The sequence below is a fragment of the Berghia stephanieae genome, chromosome 6 (genome assembly GCF_034508935.2).
Source record: "Berghia stephanieae isolate SIO BIC M18660-M18661 chromosome 6, UCSD_Bste_1.3, whole genome shotgun sequence".
NCBI lineage: Eukaryota > Metazoa > Mollusca > Gastropoda > Nudibranchia > Aeolidiidae > Berghia > Berghia stephanieae.
The window spans coordinates 23,244,094-23,259,419 of NC_088365.1; the positions used below are offsets into that span (position 1 = coordinate 23,244,094).

At 34.2% G+C, this 15,326-nt stretch overlaps 1 protein-coding gene across 7 annotated transcripts in view; it reads left to right on the forward strand.

The window, feature by feature from the left end:
• Window positions 1-7,340, forward strand: part of LOC144974692 (neuroepithelial cell-transforming gene 1 protein-like) — a 158,559-nt gene extending 151,219 nt beyond the window's left edge. For 6 of the 7 annotated variants that reach the window (XM_078917833.1, XM_078917832.1, XM_078917836.1 and 3 more), the window contains exons 8-12: window positions 885-1,215; window positions 1,513-1,571; window positions 2,017-2,229; window positions 2,431-2,617; window positions 3,017-7,340. In XM_078917833.1, coding sequence (XP_078773959.1) covers window positions 885-1,215; window positions 1,513-1,571; window positions 2,017-2,229; window positions 2,431-2,617; window positions 3,017-3,261 — 1,035 coding nt within the window. In that variant the 3' untranslated portion in view covers window positions 3,262-7,340. The remainder of the gene's footprint in view (window positions 1-884; window positions 1,216-1,512; window positions 1,572-2,016; window positions 2,230-2,430; window positions 2,618-3,016) is intronic. The other variant, XM_078917838.1, reaches the window with a different exon arrangement.
• The last annotated feature ends 7,986 nt before the right edge of the window (window positions 7,341-15,326 follow it).

Here is a 15,326-nt window from a genome sequence, read left to right on the forward strand (position 1 = left end):
TCTCATTAAGACCGGGGGTGGGGGGGGGGGGGAGAATTTTTTTTCAGTTATTTTAATTCTTTATAATAAGGGTTTTTTGTTTTTTTAAGATAATTTTGTTACTTTTTAAGAAGGACAGAAAGGTTTTCTTTTGGATGTTTTTGATCATTGAAATGACCCGATTTTTGTAGTTTCAAGGTCTTGATTTTAAAGAGGATTCAAAATCCGATGGCCAGCACCGGAAGCCGTTAGAGACTAGGATATTCAAGCATTGTCTCTTACAACCGAAATGTAGACAAAACTTGATTGTATTGGCAACTCAATTTGAGTATCCTCATTACATTTGCATTTTTTTTTAAAAACTGGCGACGGAGTAAGATGATCTTCAGCTTAATGAATTATTGATGCCTTGTCTTTGTGATCCGTGACAAGGTCATGATTTAACACTCGTGACAAGTTCATGATTTGACACTGGAAACTAGAGCCGACCAGTTACTTATTCTGATGAATGATTCTAAAATTTCAATACGTGAACAATGATTCCTGAAGACATTTCCTGGCAGGCTTTGGCATGGATTGATCACGTGATGACAAAGTACACGGGTCAAACTGCGGTTAGACATTTTCCGGAAATAGCTGGCAAAACGTGCCGGGTGGGTTTCCTATCCATTTTCCAAGGGCTGGGTGTGTGTGTGTGTGGGGAGGGGGAGAGATTTTATGTCTTTTGCTGACATCGATTTGAACTTCTGAGAACGTATTTATTTATGGAGTATCTAAGACTATCCATCAATCATGCCTTTCATATAATATCATTCTATGACTAACGCTGCTTTCTTTATTTATTTTTTAAAAATATTGATTGTTTTTTTTTTTTAATCATCTTCTTCACGTCCCGTCCACTACAGCTATACAGAGATTCCCTCGTCACACTCGGTCTCGTGTCCTCTCAGGACGTCAATACTTTATTTGGCAACATCGACAGCCTGATCCCCGTCCACAAGGACCTCATTCAGCGCCTGCAGGAGGAGCGACAAGCAGACGGCACCACGCACAACGTCGGCAGTCACGTTCTGGAGTGGACGGAGGGCCTTAGCTGCTACGTTGACTATTGTGCCAACCAGATCCAGGCCAAGGCCATTTTCAATGAGATCAAGAACCAATCAGCGGTCGACGATTTCCTTCAGCGATGCCTCGCCTCTCCTTTCAGTCGCAAGCTGGACTTGTGGACTTTGTTAGGTGTGTATATCACCATCAGCATCATCATCACCATCATCATCTTCAACACTAATCATCATCATTTCATCATCATTTCATCATCATAATTGTCTAATCATCTTATCAGCACCATCTTCTTCAAACAAGTAAGCAAACAAACAAAAATAGATTTTAAGAAATGATAAAATTCGTCAAATTGTTTTAAAAAATGATAAATCAACTCATATAGAATTCCAGTTCCAGTCATACATGATTTGAAATACACACCAGTACGTTGCTGTTGTCATATTAATGTGTTTCCTAATTCTTTCTCAACAGATGGCGCAAAAGCCAGATTTATCAAGTATCCCCTGCTGATTCGTAGCATTATCAAATATGTAAGTACACGTGTATGCATGCATGATACCGTTAGTTTTAATAAGCACAGAATCAGAGAGAGAAAGGGGTAGGTGGGGGGGGGGGGGGTAAAAAAAAGTTGTCTATGTATGAATTTCTAAATGTGGTCGGAAGCGGGTGAATAAGTATTTGAATTTATGTTTGACTTGAAATCTAACTTTTAATCCTTGCAACGTCACTGTGACTATTGCATCAAAATCAAAACCAGGGAAAATGGTGACATAGAAATGAAAGTACATAGCTGTACCTAAAATTAGACCATTCTCAATTCACCTTTAATCGTAGCATTTGATGATGGGCCAAACAAAGAAATTAACAGGAGCTAATTTCACTATTCATCATTATAAAGACATTTTCGTTGCTCTCATTCATCTCTTCTTTCAAGCCTTTACCTTACTCTTATCTTTTTCTCTCTCTATTTCACAGAGTGCCAGTGATTGTGAAGACGCCTTCCTGTTGGAGAAAGCAGTCAAACGGTTAGAGGAAATCATTCGGGAGGCTGATCACCAGACTGGCCTTGCCAGATGCAACCATTCTAAGTCAAGCCTGGTTTACTTATTTGATGACCAGAGGGTTCCGGAAATCGACAGCTCCACGTCCTTAGTCTGCAGTGGCTGCATGAAAAACATCAAAGGCAATGTGAGTAGAAGAAAGTTGTTTACCCTCTGTTATATAGTCATTTGTTTCTTGGGTTTTAGGGGGGGGGGGGGGGTGCATGTTTTTATTTTTTATTTTTTTATTTATTTTTTGGTTGTTTTTTATGTTCATGTCACAATTGTAATCTTGACAGTACATCCACACAAGACACTCAATGACCATTTCTGATTTCTTCCCCCACAGAAATTGTACGTGTTTGTGTTTGACAAGGCCGTCGTCGTGTCCCGATCTACCATCCAGAATGGACATCAGACGTACCAGGTGTACCGGCAACCAATCCCAGTCTCCGATTTGGTCGTGGAAGATTTACCAGATGGAGAAATCAAATTGGGCTCTTTCAGAAATGCCTTCGGACAAGGAGGTCAAACTGGTGAGTGTTTAGGAAAATATTTGTATCTTGAAATATGGCATTCTAATTCTATATGAAATTTGAGTATTTGAAAAGAAAAAGAAAAAACAAAATATTTGAATTTTTTTTTAACGTTTAACCAATTCAGTTGTGCTGATTACACACATTCTTACACCTTGGATTGATTTTTTTTTTTTTTCACATGTCAGAAACAAGCAAAAGCATCTTTAGAGAAATGACCTAAATTCCACTGTCACCATTTTCTATCTTTAAATATTATTTTTGACTCATGAACAACTCTTTCTACTTCTATATTTTTTTATCAATACATTTTTCTTTTCTTGACTTGAACATCATTGTTGATGCAACATTAAATAGCAATAGCATTGATTTGTTTTTCTTCTTCTTCTTTATTTCCAGGCAAGAACTTGATTCGTATTTCATTCCGTGACAATGAGAAGGGCCAGTCACACACACTCATCGCCAACGACGAACACGACAAACGTCAATGGGTTCAGTCTTTCCAGAAAATCACCAATGTTCTTTTACATGCCTCTTCCTCATCATCCTTATCCTCATCAACATCATCATCTTCGTCGTCCTCATCATCATCCTCATCATCGACAGACAGCAAAGGGAAAGATAAACCATCTACCAGTAGCTGAGCCTTGTTAAATTATTTTTGTTGTGAAAGAACATTTTTAACAGTTTTTTTTTGGTCATATATCACGCAATTTTATGGAAGGAGATTAAACAAATACTTTTAAAGGGAATTACTTTCACTTTCATGGGACTTATAAGTTGTAATAAAACTGGAAATATGCAAACTGAAAGTTTTTTTATGCTAGAATCTTTTTTCCTCTAGATATTGATTTCAATTTTAAGTTAAGAATATATTAAGGGCTTAAATGAAGGAGATTTTTGATTTTATCCAACAGGTTTTAGTTTTATCAAATTCTTTCTGCTTTTGTTTTTTTTCAAACAAAGTCAATTTTACCCCATTCTTTCATAATGTGTGCAAATCAAATTTGCATGGGACCAAATGAAGAATGTCTTTTCTTTTCTACTACTTTTTTTTTTATTGTCAATTGTCCCAGTCTTGGATGAGTCTGTTCCTCTTATCAATGATGAATGGAGAATTTTATACATTAAGAAGTTATGGCATAAAACTGTCATATTGATTGAAAATTAATATAAATTGAACCTCCAGTTGACGAATCTCATTTGCTGATTTCTTTATTTTATATAATACGTGAGAATGAAACACAACAAAGGATTTGTACTTACCATTATTCATTTCACCATCTTATCATTTCATATTTTGACATACCAAATGCACCCTTCTTACTTTTTATTCCAAACCAACGTTGCCATGCGATTCGCTTAATGTTTTGAATAATTTTTTACACATTGTCGTCTGTACATAAATGAAATTATTATAATCATCATCATCATCATCATTATCATTATCATCACCATAAACATAAAATCAGTATTTTCTATTTGTTTTTGTCACCAAATCTTCAAAAGTTTTAAATACTGACAAATTTGTATTCTTTACATGATGTATTTTAATGCAATAAATGTAAATTATCCACGCCTGCTCCCCCCCCCCCCCCCCCCCCAAATGAATCAAGAGATGTCTGGAGCTGAATACAGGCTACGGTCTGGTAGGATTAGTATTTATTGAAAATAACATTTCATTTGTAACCCATCACCTCAAATCAGTATTTTGTCAGGGTACACCTTATACCAATAAGGAATTTGGAAGGTAAAAGGACGGAAATGAGAAATTTTAGTCTATGTCAGTTTAAGAAATGATATTTATTCAAGGGAGTCTGGATGATAGCCCAGGTGGTAGAGTACTCGACTCACATGCAAAGGGAATCGAGATCATTTCCGGGTGAAGTCATGATATTTTTCTGACCCCACTTTCCTGTCGACCCAGCAGTTATTGGGAAGTTGAGTCTGTTATATCTGGCTGAAAGTACTTTGTTATGGACTTGCATCCGATCTAAAGGGTAGAAAGCAATTGCTATTTTCCGTTTCAAGCTATGGAATCGGGGATAAACTCTGGCTTCCTGGACTTTTTATTTTCCCCTCGATATAAAATTAAAACTCAATCCTAGTCTCATATCTTTTACTATAAATTAAATGTTTATCATCAAACCCATCCGACATTCTAGCATTTTGAGGCCGTGTGTCATATTATGTAATGTAATGTAATGTAAGATTCAAGCCTTAATCAAGAAAATGTGACTTATTTGAATTGTAAGATAGAATTGGTTCATAGAACGTTGGCAATGCATTGAGATAGGAGTAGAAACTTACCCTATGGGGTTAGATGGGAAATTTTAATTTCTTCTGTGTAAAGTGTGGGGTTATTTAACCCTGACTCTAACGGCAATGAACGATTTCTTTCAATTCATTTATTTCTTACATTATTTCATCCTGTAATAATGACACACCTGATAATGGTCACATAGAAAGGAATTCCAGAGATTGGCGACTAAGACTTTTTATTTAGAACTGAGTAGTATACATTGGTGTGGCGTCCTGTCTGATAACAGGCAATTCCACCAGGTCATTGGATAATGGATTCCCGCCTTGAATCATAAATATCACTGTTTAGACAATCCCAATGGTGATTTGACAACAGTTTTTGTTGTTGTTCTTAAAAAATCAAATATAATTTGTGGGAGACGATTCTTTTTACATGTGCTCTTTATTGAGAACACGAAATCAACGATTTTTGTCGTTGTCGACTTTTCCAATTCCATCGTCTTCCTGACATGGATAGGACTTACAATTTGGCATGGGCCAAAAGCTAAAAGCCAATGTAAATATAATATACCAAGCGTCATTAGATTGTATCTATATTTATGTTTTTGTTAGTGAAGTGAAACAAACACATCCGTAGCTGAAGATAGAGACATTATTACTTAATCTATGGATTGCCTTGAAATTGATGCTTGTTTCTCACTCTGAATTGTCAATGTTTATGTGAAGCAAGTCTTGACATGCCTGATCCATAGCAGTTGTGTTTTTACATGAATGTGCTTGTGCTATGATTTACTGATTGAGAACATTTCATGCCTGTCACCGACTGTGCCTAATTTTTTTTCTAATCTTGAAACTTTGTTTTTCCCTCTTACAGTTGCCTAATGTAGTCATTCCCTATTATTGACAAGACAATAGAATAGAGATAAGCAATCGATGAAGTGTTAACAATTTTGGATAGCAAAGATTTAATAGTCACAAGTAGCTGATCTAATAAAGAGTAAATTCATGACTGGGACATTTTCGTGCAAGTTTGGATGAATAGTCAGCAATATTTGGACTTTCTGGGGATGATGATGTTCTTTTTTCAAAATTCTTAATTCACTGGTTTCTAGCTTTAATTATGGCACCATCAATTGATGAATTATACAAAGATGTTTCAATTGTTGTTTTTCACCAGTGTGGGTGAATAATTCAAAGCTTCTTTAAAATTTTTGTCACTGTATCAAACTACTCTCTATATATCTATTGTCGCTATTTACGCCAATGTTGTAATATGAAAGATGATGTTTTCCACGCCTTAGCCAAGGCATTCAAATATCACGTTCCTGAATTGTAATGCCTCGTAGTCTATTTGCCTTTGTCACCTCTTTTGTCTCTGCTAAAAGTATTGATTAGAATTTACATCCAATGCTTATTTCCCCTTGTTTTGTCTTTGTTCTTCTCTCACTAATTTCCATAAATATCATTTCTTCCAAGACAAAATGGTGGTAATATATAGAGCACTTTTCATGCTGTTCTATTGAAGTGCCACTATCTCATTGAATTTGTGCTTTTCCTACAATAACTAATCATTTATCTGTAACAGAACCCGCTCCTAGTTTTTATTTCAATCCTTCAAGATGGGGAAGAATCTTTTTATTTTTTTTTTTTCAAATCATTTTCTCATCCCCCGCATCATTTTCAAAATCTGGCCCTAAAGGTTGACGTGAAAACAGCAATAACACTGTAGTTGTAGTTCAGGCATGATTCAGCTGTTAGGCATGTAATGAAAGTAGCTTTGAATTCCTTACATAAATCACAACAAAGAGGATTCTTCGCCATCCATGGAATTCGCTGTCACGGATTTCATGTTGAAAATGGCGGCGAGTCAGGATGGCGAAGAATCCTCTTTGTTGTGATTTATGTGACGAATTCAAAGCTACTTTTATTACATGCCTAACAGCTGAATCATATGACATCCAGTCATTGAGTGTTTATCACAGACTTTTGTCACAATTACATTTTGAACCGTTTTTGTCTAAACATGGTTTACAATTACATGTATTCAGAATTTGGTTGGCCAATATTTTGGTCTGCCAGCATGAATTGAAGAAAGCTTTGGATGACGGTGTTGCGAGTATCCATTGAATTTGGAGAACCGTTAGCAGTAGAATGGGAGCACCAATCAATAAATCTGTAGTGTAATTTATGTCATGCCATTAAACAATAGAATGATGCTTTTTATATAATATATTCCATCTTATTTAAAAGCTTGTTGCCTTCTTATCATGAGTATATTACAATGTAACCTTTCAGACCAACTATCCGACATCATTATTACTGTCACATTATTACTATTATTATTATTATTACTATTATTATTATTATTATTATTATTATTATTATTATTATTATTATTATTATTATTATTATTATTATTATTAAATTACTACTCTGACATGCTGAAGAAACAACAACACTTGCGTTGATGAATAAAAACATGAAACTTACCGATATGTTTTCTCTTCATTTTTTTACAATCTTTTTACTTTTCATTTTACTTTTTTTTTCAAAATTTTCATCCACAAAATATGCGACCCACCGTCTCAAAGCGGTTCCATTCCATGTCGGGATGGACCAGGTATGTAAATGGAGTTTAGAACCACAAATAGGAACATTATGGCTAATTTGTCTTAGTGAAGAATAGATGAAGTTTCCTGCAATTACAACAAACTTTTAAGTTCGTATTTTTTTTTTTTTTAATGTTTATAAATGTACTTTTGGGAACCCGATTGATGAGAGAGACGGAGGGTGACATTTGATTGTATAACAGACTGCAGCACTGAACGTGAGTGTTTGGTTGGGTGGGATCTGTGAGTGAGTGGTCTACAACTACAACAAGAAGACACACTCGATAGATTGCTCTTGGAATATATTTCTGTTCACTGTTTTAATATTTCTTGTGCGAGCAGTTATAATCTTTTGCTTATCTATCCCTCCCCCCTTCTTTCTTCCTTTCATAACGGTGCTGAAATGACATAAAATTGTCGTAAGCGCCGCCAAAAACTAACCAACGATCCGTGTATCTGGTTGAACAGGATTTCAATATGTCCATCTCTAATTGTGCACACCCTTTTCTCACTGTTTGTTATATATCTTTTCCGGGTGCGATAATGAACCAAGACTGATAAAGTCTTTCCCTGATTAATTTAAAAAAAAGACGTTGCAACCAATATTTACGTTTTGTTTTCCACTATCTTACTAAATGCGCCTCAATACGGTTGCCATTGCTAACTACAAGCAAATTCAACATATTTTCGAGTTTTCATAGTAAGCGTGCCAACACCTGGTATGGGAGCTGAATAAACCATTTTTTTACATGGCCTCATTGGAGAAAGTCTAACGGAGAAATGCCGGGTGGCCCAGGTGGCCCAGGCGGCCAGGCAATCGAGTCCATCCCTCCCAATTCATGTCTTTAAACGTGGCGTTTAGAAATTTGCGAACGGCCTCACTCCAAGATGGAAGAACATCGTCTTTCTGAAAAAAAAAAATATATGGCTGATATTCACGAAGATGAGATAGAGCATACTCTACTTTATCAAAATGACGTCCCCGACCCCCCGGTCTAATTTTTCAGAATTTTTGGGCAACCCCAGCTTATTCGCAAACCTAACTTTCTATTACATTTCAGCTAACGAAATGTGCCGCCGATGTCATTTGGTTGAAATAAAACAATTTTATACATTACACCTTGTCTCGCCTAAATTAGAAAAGGCCTAAAATGCGCCCCCTCTCCTTTTCTGCAATGGATGGGTGAAATTGCGCCCCCCCCCCCCCCTCCCAACACCTTTCTATTGAATTTTGGCCAAATTGCCCCCCCCCCCCCCCCCTTGTCTATTTGATACGCTAGAGTAAAATATATCTTATCTAAATAGGTAATCGTTTTCACGGTAAGGAAAGATAGGCCGATTATTCTTCTGTGCATCTGCCAATACCAAATATTCACGTTGTGTGTCTCAGCAAAAATGGAATACGTACCTGTTTCTGTGTTCGGTTTTAAAAAATCGTTTTCATGTCTTAAGTCCATCTCGCAACTTGTTGACGTCACGAGGTCAGCAGACACTCACACTCACTAAAATGTATTGGCCATCTCCGGAGATGTTTTATTCTCTACTGCATTCTTTAATTATTATTTTTTTTCATTTCTTGTATTGACATTGTAGCAACTGAAAATAATGACCGATTTCGAGTCTACCTGGCTCGATAACAAAACAGGTCATCAACTGGACGTCTGCTGCTGCTGAACTCTTGTCGACGAGTTACCTCATCAATTACGTCATACCAATCAACACGTCTGAATGTGTCGACCTCGTTCGATCTATACTGGCGGTAATTGACAATACGTTCTACTGTCATGTATTTACACTTTTAATATTTACCTATATAATATGTCGATACCTTGAAATGTCCCCTCCTAAAGTAAAACCTGATACTCTTTTAAAGTTTCGGATTTAAGACTTTCAAAGAACTTATGGGTTACCTTGATATATAATAGATAATGTCAGTGAAAAAAAGCTTGTGGCCAAATTGAAAAAAAAATGTATTTTGTCATTATACGACAGTGTTGGAAAATTGTTACCTGTCGCTCAATCCTCGAGTCACGATTTTGTGGAACAAATTGGCTCTTGGCAGAATGAATAACTTATAACAGGCTAACAGGTTGTAAGGTCAAATAGCTCGTTGTATGAGGCAGGGGCAAAAAAAAAGTGTACTTTAAATTAAATTGAAGTTCGTAGTGCTTGATCACGTACGACAAGGACGGCACTTGGGCCGTGGAGGCGATATATTCCAATGAAAGCAGCCTTGATAAATTCAAAAATAAACTGAAAACCGATCTCTTTGGGAAGTATTTAGATTAGATTATGCCAGGAATTATTGCAAAGTGCATACGTGTGTGCATACGTGCGTGTGTTTTTTTTTTTGTGTGTATGTATGTATGTGAGTGTGTGTGTGTGTGTACTCGTGTATACATTTAGTTAATTGTGTGTGTGTGTGTGTGTGTGTATATATATATGTTATATGCATGTATGTATATTTAGTGTGTACGTGTACACGATGTGTTTCTGTGTGTATGATTGTGTGTATTGTATATATATATATATATATATATATATATATATATATATATATATATATATACGTGTGTGTTTGTGTGTGTGAGCAATATATTTATGTACAGTGAGTATATGGATGCGTGTGTGTGTGTGTGTGAGTGTGTGTGTGTAATAGGATGCGTGTGAGCTTTTGTTCGTATGTCCGAATCTGCTGTGTGTAATGTTTTTTTACTGATGGTCAATGTGAAGCGCTTCGAAGCTTCGGCATAACCCCTTTATAAATGTACATTATTATTTTTATTAATGGTGTCGCAGATAAATTTTAGGAGATCATCTCAATAAATCTTTCTTAATTTGAAAGAGTTTTACAAAGGTTGTCTTCCTACATTTTTTTTTTAAAATAGAAAAATCATGTCCCAGGAATACCCCGAGATTTCTAGCGTCAGTCGAGGGCTGAATTGGACAAGTATTTCTATTCACACTTAAATGTTCCATCAAGCCATTTCCATTTATTTCTAGTGCATCGCATAATTTCTGTCTTTTCATCATTCATTTAAACTAATTCGTTTTCATTCAACATTTTACTCTGCAATACAGTTCTCGACAGACGCTATCAATGCAGGAATATTGCCTGGAAAATCCAATTTGTATAGCTGTGTATAGTCAGCATTAGAGTGAGAGGAAATTTCTTTTCTTACAAAATTTCGGAAAGAGGTTGAGTATAAGTGGTAAAAATAACCGGACCCAAGACTGACCCTTGAGGAGCACCATACTAAAGGCAGAATTCATTTGATTTAGCCATATTAACCAGGACAACTTGTTTCCTACGTTTTATCATTTAAATTCAAGTACTGTTCCGGTTCCTCTGATCCCAAATGTTATATGCAAACGTTTGATCAATATTGAAGGTCAATTGATGATAATAAAACCAAAATAACAACAACAACAACAACAACAACAACAACAACAACAACAACAGCAATAATAATAATAATAATAATAATAATAATAATAATAAAAATAATAATAATATAAATGATAATAATGATGATGATGATGATGATGATGATGATGATGATGATGATGATGATGATGATGATGATGATGAAAATAATAGGAATGAAGATGATGATAATAGTAATAATAATAATAATAATAATAATAATAATAATAATAATAATAATAATAATAATAATAATAATAATAATAATTATATTAATAATAATTATAATGATAATAATAATAATGAATATGATGATGATTATAATAATATTAATAATAATAATAATAATAATAATAATAATAATAATAATAATTATTATAATGATAATAATACAAGATGGAATCGTTCCCAAGAAATGGACGATCAGGAGGGGGGATCGCCATCATATACAAACACGCTCTTTCGTCTAAAATACAAAACAGGCCAATTTCGTTCAAAAGTTTCGAGTGTGTCCAAACCACATTGACCTACCCTCAAATTTCATTTTTAATCACTTGTATCTACAGACCACCCCCAAGCAAAAAGAACAAACTGAGACAGAATGATTTTGCTGACGAATTTTCAGATTTTGTATCAAAAGACACATCAAATAAGCGAAAAATTTATATCGGCGATTTTAATATTCAGTTTGATGTTGATCAGAATAGTCTCGTTAAAATTATAAAAAATATGCTGAATGAACATGGCCTCACTCAGTTAGTGACCTCTCCAACTCAAAGATTGGGGCACATCTTGGACTGGTTCATCATTGACACACCCTCGCTTGTTGAATCAATTAAAAATATCAAAAAAGAAATTTCAGACCACAATCTGATTCTGGCAACTCTCAAATGCATCAAAGAGAAAGCAAAGAAAGTCAAGATAGTGTCTAGGGATACCAAAAAAATAGACATTAGTTCCTTCAAAAACAATCTGTCAGAGGAACTAGGAAGAATGGATATACCATCAGCACAGAAAACAGACGAGGTACTGCGCAACGTCATCGACAGGCATGCGCCAAAGACAACTAGAATAATAAATTCCAGGAAACCGTCTCCGTGGTTTAACCAGAGTGAAAAAACTGCCAAAAGGGAAAAAAGGAATGCAGAGGCATCGTGGAGAAAATCGGGCCTTGAGATTGACCGGCTGATATATATAGCAAAAAAGCATAAGTATAAAACCACCTGCAAAAGAGCAAAAAGAAACTATTATAACACAAAACTGTCATCAGTGAGGGACACTAAGGAATTTTTCTCTGTTTCAAAGGAACTTTTAGGGGAAGAAAAGGGCATGTGTCTACCCACTAATATCCCGGTAGAAAAGCAGCCGGATGCATTTTCAGATTTCTTTTCGGGAAAAATATCGAAAATTCGGAACAATTTGGACCTCGTGCAAAATGAAGATATAAATTTCCACCCTTTTTCGGGTTCACAGGGATTCTCTTGTTTTAAAGAAACAACTGAAGAAGAAATTTCTAAAATAATTTTTTCATCTTCCTCGAAGTCATGTGATTTAGATCCTTTACCAACTAATATTTTGAAATTATGTCTTCCTGAATTGTTACCTTGCATAACTTATATTATAAATCAGTCACTTATCTCAGGACAAGTCCCAGATATCTATAAACATGCAATTGTAAAGCCTCTCATAAAAAAGCAAAATCTCAATGTAAATGACCTTAGTAACTACCGTCCCGTCTCAAATCTGCCATTTCTTTCTAAAATCCTTGAAAAAGTTGTACTCAGACGTCTTTCACAACATCTCCATGAAAACAATCTATGGGAAAAATTTCAGTCAGCTTATCGTTCTTACCACAGCACAGAAACTGCTCTGTGCTGTGTTGCGAGTGATTTGCTTGATGTTTTAGATAAAGGTTCTGTTTCTCTTCTGACATTGTTAGACCTTTCGGCGGCGTTTGATACTATTGATCACGGTATTCTCATTAAACGACTTAATATAACCTTTGGCTTGTCTGGGACTGTCTTGCAGTGGTTTGAATCTTATTTAGATGGCAGAAAGCAACAGGTTATGATTTTAGATAAACTTTCTCGTCAACATACATTGTCTTTTGGTGTTCCTCAAGGCTCTGTTTTGGGTCCAATTCTTTTTGTTTTGTATACTTCTCCATTATCTAATGTCATCACTGGTCATGGGCTGCGCTATCATCTCTATGCAGATGATACGCAACTTTATGCTACTGATAAAACTAAAAATCTCGAAAATATTGTGAAACGTGTGGAAGAATGTGTGACGGATGTGAAAGAGTGGATGGATGCAAACAAGTTGAAAATGAATGAGTCAAAAACAGAAGTGATGATTGTGGGAAATAGAGGGCAGTTGAAGGTGAATGATGGTCTTGAGGTGTTGATTGGGGGTGAAAAGATCAAAGTTTCAAAGACTGTGAAAAATTTGGGTGTCTATTTTGATTCAGAAATGAAAATGTCAGCTCACATTTCTGCTCTCTGTAAATCTTTATACTTTCAATTGAAGAAAATCAGTTCGATCCGTCAGTATATTGCAATTGGAACATGTAAAACATTGGTTGTTTCCCTCATTTTTTCGAAACTAGACTATTGTAACTCGCTGCTTGTCAACTTGCCTCAGGCTTCTATTAAACAATTGCAACTACTGCAAAAAAGTGCAGCAAGATTAGTTTTTGGCAAAAAAAAATTTGATCATGCAACCCCTTTGTTGGCCTCTCTCCACTGGTTGCCCATTGAAAAGCGCACATATTACAAAGCAGCGTGTCTTGTTTATAAGTGTTTGGCTGGTATAGCACCGGCATATCTCACAGATCACGTGGTCATGTGTAAATTTGAAAATTACACTTTAAGATCATGTAATGACCAAACGAAAATTTCGGAAAAAAGATCAAGAACAAAATTTGGTGATAGATCGTTTGCTTGTTTCGGCCCCAAGATTTGGAATGAACTACCACGTGGTCTGAGGGAGTGCAAGTCTTTACCTACTTTTAAAAAGAATCTCAAGACACATTTTTACTGTATTTGTTTTTCTTGACTCTATATGAATCCTTGATTTGGCTATGAATTGTTATTGTTGTTATTATTTTATTTTTTTTATTTTTTCACTTAAAATTGATATTTATATTGTAAAGTGCCCAGAGCTTGTGTTTTACACGAGAATGAGCGCTATATAAATGTGTATTATTATTATTATTATTATTATTAATAATAATGAATATGATGATGATTATAATAATATTAATAATAATAATAATAATAATAATAATATAATAATAATAATAATAATAATAATAATAATAATAATAATAATAATAATTCTTCTTCTTCGTTCCTCTGATGGACATCTATGGCTGCAGTCCGATATCTGCTATGAAGTCTGTGGTCCGCTTTAGGTCCTCAGCCTCACCATAGAGCTTTGTGTTGAGTGTTGTAGGGGTGACCCTGTGGTTCGAACGTTGCACGTTGTATAATGGGATAATAATAATAATAATAATAATAATAATAATAATAATAATAATAATAATAATAATAATAATAATAATAATAATAATAATAATAATAATAAATAACAAGAAGAAGACGACAAAAAAAGAAGAAGAATATTAATAATAATAATAACAATAATAATAATAATAATAATAATAATAATAATAATAATAATAAGAAGAAGAAGAAGAAGAAGAAGAAGAAGAAGAAGAAGAAGAAGAAGAAGAAGAAGAAGAAGAAGAAGAAGAAGATGAAGAATGATGATGATGATGATAATAATAATAATAATAATAATAATAATAATAATAATAATAATAATAATGATGATGATGATGATGATGATGATGATGATGATGTTGATGTTGATGATAATAAAATAATAATAATATTAATAATTAATAATAATAATAATAATAATAATAATAATAATAATAATAATAATAATAATAATAATAACAATGATGATGATGATGATGATGATGATGATGATGATGATGATGATGATGATGATGATGATGATGATGATATAATAATAATAATAATAATAAATAATAATAATAATAATAATAATAATAATAATAATAATAATAATTTAAAAAAAAAAAAAATAATAATAATAATAATAATAATATTAATAATAATAATAATAATAATAATAATAATAATAATAATAATAATAATAAGCTCAATGCATATCTTCCTATATATATATATATATATATATATATTTATTGCTGCCTTTGGAATGGACTCTTGTAATCTGGTAAAATAAGAAAGAAAGCAAGATTAAATGTAATAGATAGATAGATGGATAAATATATAGAGGGATGAATGGATGGATGGATGGATGAAATAGATATATACATAAGGACAGACAAATGCGAGGGAGATGGAAAGGAAGA